The sequence below is a fragment of the Fundulus heteroclitus genome, chromosome 22 (assembly GCF_011125445.2).
Source record: "Fundulus heteroclitus isolate FHET01 chromosome 22, MU-UCD_Fhet_4.1, whole genome shotgun sequence".
NCBI lineage: Eukaryota > Metazoa > Chordata > Actinopteri > Cyprinodontiformes > Fundulidae > Fundulus > Fundulus heteroclitus.
In genome coordinates, this window is record NC_046382.1 from 10,301,485 (window position 1) to 10,317,048 (window position 15,564).

General features: G+C 41.3%; 1 protein-coding gene across 1 annotated transcript in view; it reads right to left on the reverse strand.

Annotated features, from left to right (window-relative positions):
• Positions 1-1,928: 1,928 nt before the first annotated feature.
• The window catches only part of valopa (vertebrate ancient long opsin a), a 28,208-nt gene continuing 14,572 nt past the window's right edge, over positions 1,929-15,564 (reverse strand). The window contains exons 3-5 of the mRNA XM_012862380.3: positions 14,731-14,848; positions 11,145-11,378; positions 1,929-3,716 (exon numbers count right to left, since the gene is read on the reverse strand). Of these exons, the coding sequence (XP_012717834.1) occupies positions 3,480-3,716; positions 11,145-11,378; positions 14,731-14,848 (589 nt within the window). The 3' untranslated portion in view covers positions 1,929-3,479. The remainder of the gene's footprint in view (positions 3,717-11,144; positions 11,379-14,730; positions 14,849-15,564) is intronic.

Consider the following 15,564-nt stretch of genomic DNA (forward strand, 5'->3'; position numbering starts at 1 on the left):
TGTTACCTTTCTATCACGTCAGTCGGCCCATTCTAGTCTGATCTCTGACATCAGGAAGGCATTTTTATCCACACAACAGCAGCTCCCTGGATATTTTCTCTTTTCCAGATCATTCTCTGTAAACCCAATACATGATTGGGGATAAAAGTCCCAGCAGATCAGCAGTTTATTAAATACTCAGAACAGCATGTCTTACACCAACAACCATGCCACACTTAAACTCTCCTATTCCCAAATGGATAAATAGTGAGAATTTCAGGAAATCGTCTTTACAGTGTCTAGATGCTGAAATACGCTGGGTCGATGCCATTGCTGACTAGCTGACCATTGGGAACGCACAATGTGAACAAATAAAAGACTGTGTGTAGCTTCACCGGTCTAAATGCATGGACTTAGAACAAAGGAACTAGTATGACACTCCATATCCCAGCATTCAAGTCTGTTCACACCAGGGTGCGACTTAAAATCAGCAGCTGAAGGCGCGCACCTAGGAAGGAGGGCTCCTCCACTTTTATAGACATCATATGAGCTATAAAAGCACAGCACAGAGACCGTGCGTTTTCCTGTGATAGCTTAAGAAAGTTTAGCGCTACATTGCGGAAACCTAGCCAAGCACTTGTCCTAAACTTGATCGGTAAGTGAAAACTCTCCCCTCTTCGAATAACTTTGGATCCACATCAAGATCAGCTGTTTCTGCTTTAGCCAGAGGAAGGTAGACCTGGAACCAGGGGTCCAACCTCATACCCTTATTGAGTAAGGACTCTTTGCCCAAAGCGGAAGTGCGTCAGCGGTCACCATGATAAGTGCTGTCCGAATAGTGCATTCAGTAAAGAAGTGGGTAGGAAAAGGAGCCTGTATACTCCCTCCCGTGGCTAATTTAGCATAGGAACCTCGCAATGTCCCTTACCGGCGCCTATAAGGAATCTCACAATCCTTTGCGTGACATGACGTATAAGCACAGCCCACCTCATGGAAATTAACGAAAGGGGGTAGAGACACACACTTTGTAGTTAATTTTCAGAAGGCTGTAGACTAGAATCATCCATGTTCATTTCCGTCATGTAATAAAGCCGGAGTTAAAGGCTGTCTGAAATCTGCACAGCGGTCTGAGGCTCCTTACCTCCCCATGATAGGATTCTTACTGTTGACCTCACGAAAGGTCATGAAACAGGTGCTAGGAGCTGTAATTAAGGGTATTCGGATGGAGCCCAGATCTTCAAAGGGGAAACGATGTGAGGCAGACACCCTGTCTACTAATCTTAAAACGTTCCTTTTTGACAAAACTTATAACTAGAGTGGCTCATGTTACTCTCAGCTACCTTTATAGTTTTACTGCTATAGGCTTAGGCTACTGGAGGACATCAGGATCTAATTTTCTCACTCTATAGAGTTCTACTGTTCTTCAATTATGCATTATGTGCTGTCATTTCTGCTTTAACTTTCTGTTCTCTCTCTTTTATCTTCATAGTAGGTACAACTGGTCTGGCGTTCTGTTAACTGTGACATCATCCAGAGAAGACGGCTCACCCGCTACTACCATCTAATGTAGAACAGATTACTGGATCAATGTGTGCTTCTGTGCTTTTTTGTCTCTCTTGTTGTGTCTCTGCTCTGTCTTCTGTAACCCCCAGTCGGTCGAGGCAGATGACCGTTCATACTGAACCCGGTTCTGCCGGAGGTTTTCCTTCCCGTTAATGGGGAGTTTTTCTTCCCACTGTCGCTTCATGCTTGCTCAGTATGAGGGATTGCTGCAAAGCCATGTACAATGCAGATGACTACTGTCCACTGTGGCTCTACGCTTCCCCAGGAGTGAATGCTGCTTGTCGGGACTTTGATGCAATCAACTGGTTTCCTTATATAGGACATTTTTGACCCAATCTGTATAATCTGACCCAATCTGTATAATATGATTGAACTTGACTTTGTAAAGTGCCTTGAGATGACATGTTTCATGATTTGGCGCTATATAAATAAAATTTAATTGAATTGAATTGAAACTCTGTTTATATATGGAGCACACCCACAATGTCCACCATTTAGTCTTTTAGACACTGTAACCTTGCTCACACAGACACCCATTCATATTTATGTACAGTATATCACAAACGCATACATACACCCACTTGATTGTATTATTGCTGTATTGAGAATTATGTTTTTGTTGTTTCCATTTGTTTTGTATTTTAAAAGAAAGTCACTAGTTTAGTGATGTAGCTTATTGACTCATGTGTTTTAAGTATAAAGCTGGGATATTATATTAATACATTCTTGTGATCTAACGATAAGTTGTTGGTCTTCAGCCTTTTAGGGGCTTGCTGATTGACAGTGGCAGCGCTCCTTCATCCATTGCTTTATAATGCCCCAACTCATGCAGGGAGGCGCTTACTTAAAGCTTCTGGCTAATAATTCCTCATAATAAGGTGGTGCCCTGACTTGTTAATTTAATCACAAATCAGTTTTATTAATATAAGACCTTTGGGTAATTGTTAATAGCTAACGACGGCCAAACAAGGCCACCATTTCCCAAAAAAAAAACAGTCAGTTGAAAGGCGGACCCTACTAAAGTGGCCGGTGATCGTTCATAGGCTTCTGTTATTAGTGATCTGCTCGCTCTGTCTATATGTGGCGTCGCATGTGTTCGCACCAGTGTGAACGTTTAGGAGTCTGCTGCGCCCCTACTGGCTGCCCATTAACACTTCCGTTTCAAATATGGAACAGAGACAATGGTAGACTGACGCCTCATAAACAACTTGACCAAAGCGACTAAAAGATGAAAGCTTTGACCCAAACCAGTCCATGCAGAAAACGCTAACCTAGAAAATCTCTATCAATTCAAAGAGCGCTTCATGATTTTGACACAGAAAACTGACTGAAGCTTGCTGCCAAAGCAAACACTAAAAACAGCAAAGGAAAACAACATTTTCTCTGCAGACGCTATCACGGAGCTTCAAAGGAGAAGGCAAGGACAAGATGAAAGGCTGGATGCATTGTGGGATTTGAAATACACTGACCAGCCCTTAACTTGCTGAGATTTCGCAATCCACTGCTACACTGAGATTTGAAGGCAGACACTATGAAGTTGAGTTGGAGTGCCCTCTAATATGATTCCCAAACGTGAAGTGCGTCGGGGAGAAAAATTTCAGACATTCTTGAATAACAAGACAGTAGAGTATTCAGTATTTACAAGTGACCTGCTGGGTAAAGGCTAAAGCACATCTATCCGTTCTTTTTTTTCCTGCCCCTGTTATAAACAAACTGCTAAAACAGGCGAAAGCGCAACCCTTTTTCCACCCTTCCAGACAACAACGGAAATTCTTCAAAAGTGCCCAAAGCTCTCAAAGTGCATCAAAGACATTGACTAATCATTTAAACTTCTCTAAATGTCCACAGAGTTCCTGGAGCATACTGTAGCTGGATGACAGAATGTTAATATTCACTCTTTAGGAGGGAAATAACAGCTATTGGAAGGAGGCTTGCGGTTACAATGGACACACTTTGTTCTCTGGGATGGGAAGCTGAGCAAATGAGCCACAATCAGTTTGAGAGTCATCAGATCTGGGCGACACGGTGCTGCCCACAGGGATGCGGGTTGCGATGGCCGACAACTCCCCCGTCTGACTCTCGGCCGTAATTCCAGGTCGTTCTGAGGTTTGGTTAAGGTTGCTTTCCGGGATGGTTCCCATGCCGGTAAAGTGCTGGATCAGGCACTTCCTGAACTGCAGCAAAAGCAGACAAAAAAAGTTATTAGTTTGATAAGAATTTACAATTCTTAGCTAGTAAACTACATTAATATCTAAAACATAGATTTTTATAAAGAGAGTTTAAAAAATATTTAGGAGAGCAGATGGAAGACGCACTATTCACAGAAAGTCAACAGTACCAAATGCACTTTGAAATTATGAATGAAACGTAGTTTAAAAAACGATATTTGAAACCCTCCAAGACGTTTCAGTCATGGTGAAACGAGCTCATCCTGGTTCAGTTCAAGGCCTTTATGTTTCAGTACATAATACAAATAAAATACCATATCTTTTTAATTTTTAGGGCACTTTAAAAACAGTATATAAACTGACCGAAGTGCTGCACAAAAACACATAAAAGAATACATACATAAAACCCACTATAATGCAAACAAAAAACAGAAATAAAAAAAAAAAACAAGTAGAATTGAAAAAAACTCGCTTTGGGTTAAAAGCCGTTTTGAGACGAGTTTTAAAAACATCAAGGGCCTGTCTGACCACCAGTAGCAGCTTCCATAATGTAGAAGCCAGAACTGAAAAAACTCTGTCTCTGGATTTATACAAAGACTTTGGGACAGATAAAAGCAGCTGGTCCTCTGATCAAAGAACACGCAAAGATATATAGGGGTGGAGCAGTTCAGATGAATAGGAAGGGGTCAGCCCATTTTGGCACTTAATAGCAAATAAAACGGATTAAAATGGATTTGAAACTTAACGTGGAGCCAGTGGAGGGGATGCTAAAACTGGATTTATGTGCTCACGTTTATTTTTTTTTCCTGTTAAAAACCGTGCTGCAGCATTCTGTACCAGCTGTAGCCGAGAAAGAGTGGCCTGGCTAACACCGATTAACAGAGAATTACATTAGTCCAGACAGGAGGTGATAAAAGCGTAGTCTTTACCAGGTTTTAAGGTTGTAGAAATCTAACTTTAATTGTGCAGAAACACATTGGATTAGCATTATTTATCAGACAAGGATCGAGCCAAAATGGAAAACCTGTGCAATAATTCAGTTTCCTGTAGAATCACCTGTTGCAGCAAGACCGCTCAGCAATGATAATTAGTCGTTTTGCACAGCTGCCTTAACGTCCCTTCAAAGTATTTCAAAGTGTTTGCGGTCCGACTCACTAACTGCGAGGCTCACATGTCTTGTGGCTGCAAAACAAGCCCGTATCACCATCCTTCCACCCCCGTGCTAGACTGTCGGCGAGAGGTGTTTGTGCTGATACGCTTTGAATAGGTTTCCTCCATCATGGCACTGCGTAACATGACCAAAAAAATATTAACTCTGAATGATCTCTTCACTCCTTGGCATTGTGTTTACACTCAGCTGTGTGCTATATAATAGCAAACTGCAAAATCCTGTGCCTTTACACAGCTGATGATCAGTGAATCAAATAAACACGTTTGCAGCATTTGTCTGAAAATCCATGGAAGACATAAAGGTGCACGTAATTTTTCACATTCATCATTTCCGTTTTGGCTCAATGCTTTGTTTAATAAATAATGACAGAGGGGAGCACATGTTGCGATTTAGTGCACAGAAGGTGAAAGCCAGAGGATTTTTATTATATACTAATAGGTATGTAAAAGCCTGAAACTGGACGATGGTGAAAACTATGCATCGGAATAATGATGCATAAAAAAAATCTACAAAAAAATTGATGAATAAGCATGACACATTAGAGGTTATTTAGTGCAATATAAAACATGTGTATACTTCACAGGTTTAGCTCCTCTTCGCTGAGCAGACAGTGGCTGTGCTCATCTTCATCACTTTTGCTGTAAACCTTTCATGTTTGCTGTATAAAGGACTCACTGGATGTCAGGTCTAAACTGCTTCACTCGTTAGCAGCATTTAAAAAAAAGCATTCAGGACTTTTTATAGACATAAGAAGCTAATTTAAATCATGCAAACTCGTCAAAGCAACTGGGGAAATACTACTTTGAAGAATTCAATTAATGTCTAAAAAGGTTTTTGATTTCATTGTATTTGAATTGTCTCTCCCTCCTAAAGAAGAAGGCGCTGAATATCCTTATTTTTCAAATTGAAGATTTCCTTCCCCTAATAATCGGCCAGCTGCCTAAATTGCTCTTGCATTGCTCTCGTATGCAGTGACAGTGATGTCCTGTCAATGCTGTATTATTGGAAGAATACAAGCAATTAAATAGGATTTCCATTAATAACCCCGTAATCATTGTTTTCAACATGACGTTAGATGCAAAAACATAAACCTTTTTATTGATTGCTTGCAATCAGTAAAGCCCCAGGGGAAATTACAACTCCTGGCCCCTAATGGCGTGTCTCATTTGACAAGCAATCCTACTAAATTTTCACCTCAAACCAAAAACGCCTTTTCTATGATCTGATGCCAAAAGTTGGAGGAGGGTGAGCTGCAGTACACGGTTTGAAACCTTTCTGTTCATGCACAGGTTTGCCTGTTTCTTTTAAGCTAGAGGTCAACTGGAAACTAGATATCCAGTAATACCAGAATAAAGAAATTCATGCAAATATGATCTTTTAAATGTCAGTATTTGATAAATACCTAACACCTGTAAATAAGTAACATTTGGGGCAGACATCTTTAGGTGCTGGGCTACGCAGTGGTGCAGTTGCTAGCACTGTTTGCTCAGAAGCAAAAATGTCCTGGGTTCATTGTCTTGCCTGGGCGTCTTTCTGCATTTGTGGGTTTTCTCTGGGTACTCCGGCTTCCTCCCATGGTCCAAAAACATGGCAGTGGGGTAATTGGTCTCCTGAAATTGCCCTTAGGTGTTATGATTCAGAGGTGTCTGGTTATGACTTTTGATTAGATTTGTGTTGTTCTTGTCATTTGTGTTCTATAGGTCTTGCCATATTCAGTTGTTGGTTTTGTCGTTTATGTTTTGCCCTAAGGTTCACTTTTTCATGTTTTAGTTTTTTTTTAGATGTTTTTCCTTGTTACTGCATTTCTTGACATTTGGCCTTCTAGTTAATCCTTGCACTCATTTATACTCATTCAGATTATGTCCTTCTGTTTCTATTCTATTCCATTCGTGTTTATTTAAGTCCGTCACCCTCTACCATATCCCCAGTAAATTTTGCCTATTCACTCCACCTGTGCTGTGCTCATTATCCAGCATCTGTGTCACCTGGGACTGTGCCTATTTATACCTGCCTCCCATAGTCATTCTTTGTCAGAAAGCCATCGTGCGAGTAAGCCCTCCAGCATTTCTTGTTTTCCTGCCTGTTTTTGACCTTGCCTCAAGTTTTTGCATTTTCCCTGTTTGCCTTTAATGACCTTGGACCGTTTTGACCACGCTTCCAGCCCAGCCCTTTGTTCTTGTCTGGCTTCTCCTGCCTGTCATCTCCAGCTATGAGCAGCCTTCTCCGCTCTGGACATCTTCCTTCCCACATCTGGTTTTCTTTTTATTTCCATATAACTAATTTTTAAGCACAACCCTGTGTCCAGTTTGAATATTGGGTTCACCTCATACAAGCATTACATCAGGTGCGAGTTTGTGTGCATGGTTGTCTGTCCTGTGATGGACTGGCGACCTCCCTAATGTGGGTATAGACATTGGATGGATGGATCTTTAGGCCCTTGGTTTGATTGCACTCGTAGTTCTGTGTGTCTGGAAATGCAGAATATGATGTGAAACTAACAGTTGCATAACATGCAACATCTCACAGTTACTTGACATTATAAACCAAAAATACTGCTTCCATAAGGGAATAAGGTCATCAAATGTCACCTTAATGGCAAGACGAGTAGCTTTAAACAAATTTATTCTTTTGACCTAAAGCAAATAATTCTGTATGCAGTACGGATGACATAATTAAAACATTTAAAAGTAGAATGTTATTACAAATAGTGTTTTTTGTTGCGAGATAACATCTTTTTTTTCTTTTGCAGTTTAACAAAGCTACTACTGTTTCTGGAGATGAGGTAAGGGAAAATTAACCAAAGCAGAAGGCATAGGTTCTGGCCTGTAAAATTAGTAGCATAGTAGTTTTTGGACAGTGGGAGGAAGCCGGAGTACCCGGAGAGAACCCATGCATGCACAGGGAGAACATGCAAACTCCATGCAGAAAGACCCAGGGTTGGAGTTGAACCCAGGACCTTCTTGCTGCAAGGTGCTACCCACTGGTCCACTGTGCAGCCTTACATGCATAACTATTACTATAAAATAAATAATAAAGAACACGCCATTAGCAAACAACAGCACTAAAAACAATTTTATGAATAAAAAATTTGTTGCACATTCAGTATCTGCACAAAATGTTATCAGGCAGCCAAATAACTTTAGAATCACTTTCCCATTCACGTTGTCATAGCAACGCTACAAATGTGTGCTTATTAACCTTGATCTGATCTACAACCCCCCCACATATGTTGCATCTCCAACTTAATATAAAAACTCTCTGTTTTCCTCTCTCTCACAGAGTATAGATCAGTCTAACATTTCTCTTTCACACACAGCCAGACGTCTACTGATCAACTTGCTGCTCTTAACCCCATTTTCTGGCGTTTAAACCTAAAATTGAACAATATCATTTGATGGTGGAACTATCCACCATGTGGATTGACATCAATTATCATTGATGTCAGGTTTGACAGATTCTAGACAATCCAAAATAAATGAACTAATGAAACGAATGTTTTAGACTAACACTCCCTTTCCTCATGTCATCTCACTCATCACTTAAAAGTAACAATTTTATAACAGTAGTTCACTGTCCTGCTGCACAATGACAACTATTTTGATAGACCTTTTCAGTAAATACTTTCTAAAAACTCGGCATATATTGTGAAAAGCAGCCCGACATGTTCAAAGGACGCCCAATTGGGTGGAAACCTGCCCAATCTGGCAACATTGTACATTGAAATGTGAGAAAGTAATACAACAGAGTGTGACTAAAAACACAAAAAATAAAACAGAAACCTTTGGTAAGCGGGTTATGTTTAAGTGATTGAGATGTCTAAGCCAGTATGAAATGTCAGAGGCAGTGGTTTTAAATAACTTAATGTGAATGAATATAATGTGTGGATATTTTGTGGTAAAAGACTTTTGACCTTTGAGTTGGTTGGAGGCGTTCGCTCACTAAAGTTAGTCACGCTTCATGGAAATCCCCCGAGTCTGTGTTTGAGCTCTTTTTGTACCCGAGTGAGGAAAAAAATACCTAACGGTTAGAGGTCAGCTAAATCCATATACAGTCATGTGGAAAAAATTAGGACACCCTGCAACGGTCTGTATGTTTCAACATCTTTACTTAATACAAATTAATATTTACTGTCACTTTTAAAAGCATAAAAATAATCAAAATGTAAAACTGAACAAACGACACCTTTCAAACTTTTTTGTTACAATATAATTTATAAGATATATGATATGATCTGAAATATCAAGGGAATGGTGTCCTAGTGGTTGTAGTAGTTAGAGCAGGGTGCTTGCTTCCTAGGAAGGCTTCAAGGTCCTCGGTTTGAATACCAAAGCCTGCCACTCTAATTATTTCTGGTCAGGGAATCTGCCTTTTTTGGACCCTTCTGCCTTAGCCCCAGAACACTCCCAGAACCCTAAACCTGCCTCTGCTTCCTAAGGGGTGGGTTAAATGTAGAGGACACACTCACTGGAATGCATGTTGCTGTGGCAAATAAAGATAACGTTAAAAAGTACCATTTCTTTTGAGGAATAAATTAGGACACCCCCACTCCCTCCCCAACCCCTTCGTTCTACCATTTCATCAGCACAGACAGGTTTTTGCATGTTTATTTGCCTTTTAAACTGTTATTTTCCCAGTCAAAAAACACAGTTATACTAAGAGTTTAAGTAAATGCCTCATACTGAAAGTTGAAGTTGTTATTTTAAAAATAGGACCCTTCAGCACATCAAATAAGTTGCACGTGTTACTCAGCATTTTGAAGGAGGCTTGTTCTGTTGAAGCCTTAGATATAATCATGCTGCTTCAGATTGGGCTGCTGTAATGATTCCTTTCTCTTCTTACCTGAGAAGGTAAGAAGGTAAAATCTGGCGTAGTTCCATGATGCTACTCCCTGCGATTCACCTTAAATCAAGTCTGAGTGACAGCAGCTCTGATTACACCTGGGAGGAGCACTATATAGTCCTGGCTCTCCCAGTGTGTAAGTGCCAGATTCTTGAAAGCCATTTTGTGTGAGCAGACCACCCAGAGTTCCTTGTTCTGATCTCCTGTGTTTTTACCAGTCTTGCTCCTATTTCTCCTGTCTGCCTTGCCCCTGTCATATACACCTATTAGATTCTGATCTCTCAACACTGACCTCTTGCCTTGTCTGGTGAACAAACCTGTCTGCCGCTGCCCCTGTCTGGATTCACCTGCCTATCAGTAATGAACCAAGCCTGGACTTTGGACCTGTCTCCTGTATCTGCCCTGCTTGGTTAACTCTGCACGGTGCAAGTGCTCTTATAACGATCTTATGATACGTTATCTTAAGAACAAAAATACGTTGAGAATTTGTCAGTTTCCTTTGTTTGCGTCCGCCATTGTGTTCGCCTTTTGCCTACTAGTCCGGTGCACATGCGCGAAAAACCCGTATCAAAACAATAACATTGAACTGGTCTATTCTAAAGGGAGGCTCACATTCAATGAATTTGAAAACCCCTGCCCTAGACGGAGCCATCAGGATCAATCTTCAGTGCCGGTGCATCCTTCCGGCATCTGAGAAGGTTAGTGGCGTTTACTCAGTGTTCCTGCACCTTCACTGAGGATTTCCTGGCCACTAACCCAGCTCTCTGAAGTCCAATTAGAGCCTCTTCCAAACGTGGTCCTCAATCCGACTCATCTGCAAAAAGACCTACAGTGGGGATGTAACCTTAGCAGCTCAAAGGTTGCGATTATATTTTAATCTAATCTTGCTTTTGGTTTCCATATACTCTCCCAAAAATTGAGTCCTTCACAGAACAGCTGGATTTTTACTGAAATTAAATTACACAAAACTGGACCCCTCAAGGGACGTGAGGAGTTCTCCAAACCATTGCGATTTTTATTTGTAAAATCCAGTTATGATCACGAACCTTCTGCAATTATGTCCTGCTTTGCATTGGCCTATCACATCGAACCTCAATAAAATGCACTGAGCCTTTTGGTTGCAACACAATAAACGAATAAAGGTTCAAGGGGAATGAAAACCATTGCAGCATACCAGTTTGCAAAGGGATCAGAACTATGACTTGCAAAGGTTGTAATGAACATAAAAAGCACCAATCTGTTGACAAAGTAAACTCTGCTTGTAGCTTAAGAAGCGCTTTCTGTCAACAATAAAACTGAAAGAAACCTACCACTGAAAACTATAAAACCAGGTTAGAGCTCCTGTTATTCATGTCAATGATTTTCTTTGTCATGACAAACTAAGCAGAGTCCCTCAAAGCTTCGGCTCTAAAGAGAAATGTTACCTGTTTGTTCATAAAGACGTAGATGATCGGATTATAAACAGCCGCTGTCTTGGAGAAGAAAGCCGGGATGGCTGCCGCCCTTGGATCAAGCTCAATAGTGGGGTAAGCGGTGACCAAGATGGAGAAGGCTGCATAAGGGGTCCAACCCACCATGAACGCCACAATCATCACCACAACCATACGGGTCACCTGCCGCTCGGGCTTTCTGGCAGTTGCAAGACGACCGTGAGATACCTGAAGGAAACAAACACAGAGAGTATTAATGCACTGGGAAATCCGGTAGGAATTTAATGAAAAGGTAGATTTTTTTTATTACATAAACAGTCAGCAGTTTACAACTTTTTTGTCATATATTAAATAGCAATGTTCATCCATCAATCCATTTTCCAACATGCTTATCCCTCATGGGGTCGCGAGGGGTGCTGGTGCCTATCTCCAGCATTCAATGGGCGAGAGGCGGGGTTCACCCTGGACAGGTCGCCAGTCTATCGCAGGGCAACACAGAGACAAACAGGACAAACAACCATTCACACACACACTCACATTAGAGAATTTAGAGAGGCCAATTTACCTACCAGTCATGTTTTTGGACTGTGGGAAGAAGCCGGAGTACCCGGAGAGAACCCACACATGCACAGGGAGAACATGCAAACTCCATGCAGAAAGACCCAAGGCAAGGGTAGGACTCGAATCCAGGACCTTCTTGCTGCAAGGCAACAGCGCTACCCACTGTTCCAATGTGCAGCCCTATTAAATATCAATAATTAACAGGAAAAAACTTGATAGTCATGTCAGGGAGTTTTTGTAAAGATATACATAAGTCTGGCTAGTTTGCCTGATATTTATAACAGATTTAGAGGCTATATTTGGTCATCTTGTATACTTGCTGATGTTCTGGCCTACATGGGCGTTGTGTATCAGGAGAGTCCTTATGACCAATTGGCAACCCCTAAATCTCAATCTCAGTCAGATATAATCTTACAGCTTATATCTGATCAGAATGAAAATGCAGGAGAGACAAAGCCCTTTTTGCTTAAAGACACCTTCTGATAACCCAGAATGAGGTGGAGGGAGTGACTGGTGAAATGGATAACTGAGTTTTCCTCCTGGAACTATTTATTCCCCAACCCATCCTGGGATAAGCAAAAGATGGAGCAAGAATATGTGGACGGGTATGGTCATCAAGTATCCGATCAGGGTGCCTTTACACAGGGTGGAGAAAACTCCACTGTTGTACCATTACGCATGATTTTAAGTTATTTAAGGTTTAATAAATAATAAATAACTCTCGCTCTCTTAGCGAGTCTGGTGAATATAAGCCCAAGAGCTGATATCATGACAATAGTTTAAAGGAATAATTCGAGCACTGGCGATCTTTTAATAGCAAACTCTGCACACACATAGAATAAATGTGTGACAACTTCTCTTCAAGTACAAGAATTTATTAACATAAATACAATGATCATCCAGAGAGCATCACTATAGAATGCAGTTTATCTGAATTAACACTATATTTCAATCAACAAATCCTCTCTACTAGGCTGTGAAACTTATTTAAACTACTGAGGAAAACTAAGATAAAAAGAAGCTAAGGAACTATGTATACAAAAGGACAAAAGAAAAGAGTTTGAAAACCATCATCAGAATAACTCCAAGTTAAAGAACCAAGGTTCATCTTAAAGACTGTGGAATGAAGTTAAATTAGCTTAACTAACTTAGAACAACCTTTGTATGTGTTTCAACCAATTTACAATGCAAATCTGAGTCACATGAAACATTATTTGAGGAAATAACATTTTAAAGAATGATTTTTGCTCTGTAAACATCAATAACTTTTAGGACACTAGATTTTATTAACGCAATCATTTCTTCCATTAAGACTCAAATGGGGCATTCCTCAAATGACGTCAAATTACTAAATTTAGAACAGGCAGAGCGCCTGAGTCGTGGCCATCTTATGGTGAAACAAGCTGTGCAGAGGGTGTAGTGCTGTGTAGCATTTGCCGCTAATTTAAAAAGACTTTTAAGCTCTATGTGGTCATAACGAGCTGACTGGACCACACACACATTGTTATCCAATCGGTGTATAAAACCCTTATGGAAATAAAGTTTGTTATAACTGTAAAAATATACTTGGTTCTTGGTTTCAAGAAAGCTAGAGGGAGCTATCCTGTAAGCTCCAGGTCTTTTTATCAGGTCAAACCTTAAAAAAGCAGTAAAACACATTAAAAGTAAACAATTTTAAGCTTTCTTTGCTTACTGCTTACTCTCTCTTCCAAACCTCTGCCTTTGCCAGTTCAGTTGACTTTGGGCCATCCGGTTGAAAGAAGTTGCCCCAGGGTGAAACTTGTTGACTGTGGCAACAGCGCAGCCACAGTGGAAGCAGTTCAGGGCTGGCTGGGATCCCCGATTGAACACTGGTCCAATGGACTGTCAGCTCTGTCCTGAATATTGCATCAGCAAATATAAAGGTACCAACGAAACACTGCTGCTTCGGTATCTGCCGGATCTCCGGTTGACCACCGGTCCAGTGGATTGCGTTCGGCCTGTCGAACATCGGGGACCTCCGCACGGCCTTCCTAGCGTGGCTGTGTCCTCAGCTTCCTGTGAGGGCCCACACAGGTTGCAGTGGGTGACCTCAGACCAGCTTTTCTCTTAGCGTGGCCTAGCCGCAGGAGACCTTTCCACGCAGTCTCGACTCAGCTATCCTGCAACAGCTGAGAAAGGTTACAAACGGACCGTTCTTCCATGGCCGTCGGCTGTTTAAGTTCCGATGCTGGAAAAGGTCAGGGATGAACATAGCTTTGATTCTGTCTGCATATGTGGCGGTTCTCCGAACTCCAGTCTGATCCTCCGCAGAGGAAGCTGAGAGGCTCCCCTATGGTGCTTAAAGCAGCGGGCAAAAAGAGGCCGGGGGGGTTTATACAGTGGCCCCCCTGCTGTGAGAAGAGTCCCTTGGTGCCTGAAAAAGTCTCACATTTCAGTGACTTTAAACTTACGGTCTGATTTTATCCCCCACAGCTGAAAGCACAACACTACAATCTGAAATCAACCAGATGGTTGATTTCGGCTCACCCGCTATTACCATCTAATCTAGAACAGATTACTGGATCAATGTGTGCTTCTGCTCCCTAATAAATATGACAGAGCTTGTGAGTTGCTCGAGTGTTGTCAGCCTCTAAAATACATTTTGGTGGTGTTTTATTGTTGTGGCTGTACGTATATCAGGGGCATTGGTGGAGTGGGGCTCAGGCTGATGACAATGGCACCCTTGAATTCAAAAGTTGGGGCCGCAGGCATTGGTGTTGCTTGGTCGTTGAGAATTTGAAGCACAGCTGGCCTCAGGCCCAGTGTCCAACCACATTTTGATAACAGTGTGCTAGCATGCTAGTAGCACATCAGCAGCACGATTGCCATAAAACTGACGATGGTTTTCTAAATTCTGGTGTCGCACAGAATAAACGTCTATGCACTTCAAAACTGCATCTATCCAGCACTGATGCTGGACGTCTTCTACAGGAGACAGCAGTCAAAACATCTTGGACTGTAGGGTCCCTCAAGCATTTTGTGTTGTGCGGGAACTGACCTTTCTGAGCTTCCTGAGGAGCTTCCCATAGCAGAAGAATATCACTCCAAGAGGAAAAATGAAACAGGTGACGAAGAAAGTGATAATGTAGCTGTGGTCTGTTATGTTGGTCGAATACCTGTTGAGAGGTAGACAAAAAAGAAAAAAAAAATACAATAAAAAAAAATCAATGTGAATCATTCCATTAATCATTGTTACAGTACTTCTTGATGAGGTAATAAGCTGATGATTGGATCAGCTGTTACGCTAATTGAGTGTCACTCTAAGAACCAAAAGGCAACAAACAATTCCCAGCCATGAGACGCTGTGAAATTCGGGGGCTTTTATGTGACCCAAGAGGAACGCCACAGTTCGGCTCCTCATCTGAGCTTCGGTTAAAAGGAAAATTTCACAGCTGAGACAAATCTCTGTGAACACTTAAGAATCCTCAGGACACCGATTTAGTCTAATTAAGTCGTTTCCATAAGAACACCTTCTCTAATGAAGCAACCTTCATGGGGAGGTGTTCCTGCACATTTGTGCTTACTCTTTGCTAAAGAACTGTAGCAAGATCAGATTTGTAAATGTTGATTCTCCACGTTGCTGATAACAGAGTCGTAGGCATCCAACATGTACTGAACTGAGCCGAAAACTCAGTTTTACTGTAGACATTCCTGAAAAGGCGAGGTCTTTGAATGCACCATAAAAGAGCAGCTGCTGGGGAAATCCCTTCTGGTCAGAGGAAAGTGTTAAAATAACACAGTAGGAGGAAACAATGTTATTAAATTTTGGTGAACAGAAGTTGCTGACTTTACTATTGGCTAATCTTTCACTGCAACTAACTGTATATGCTCT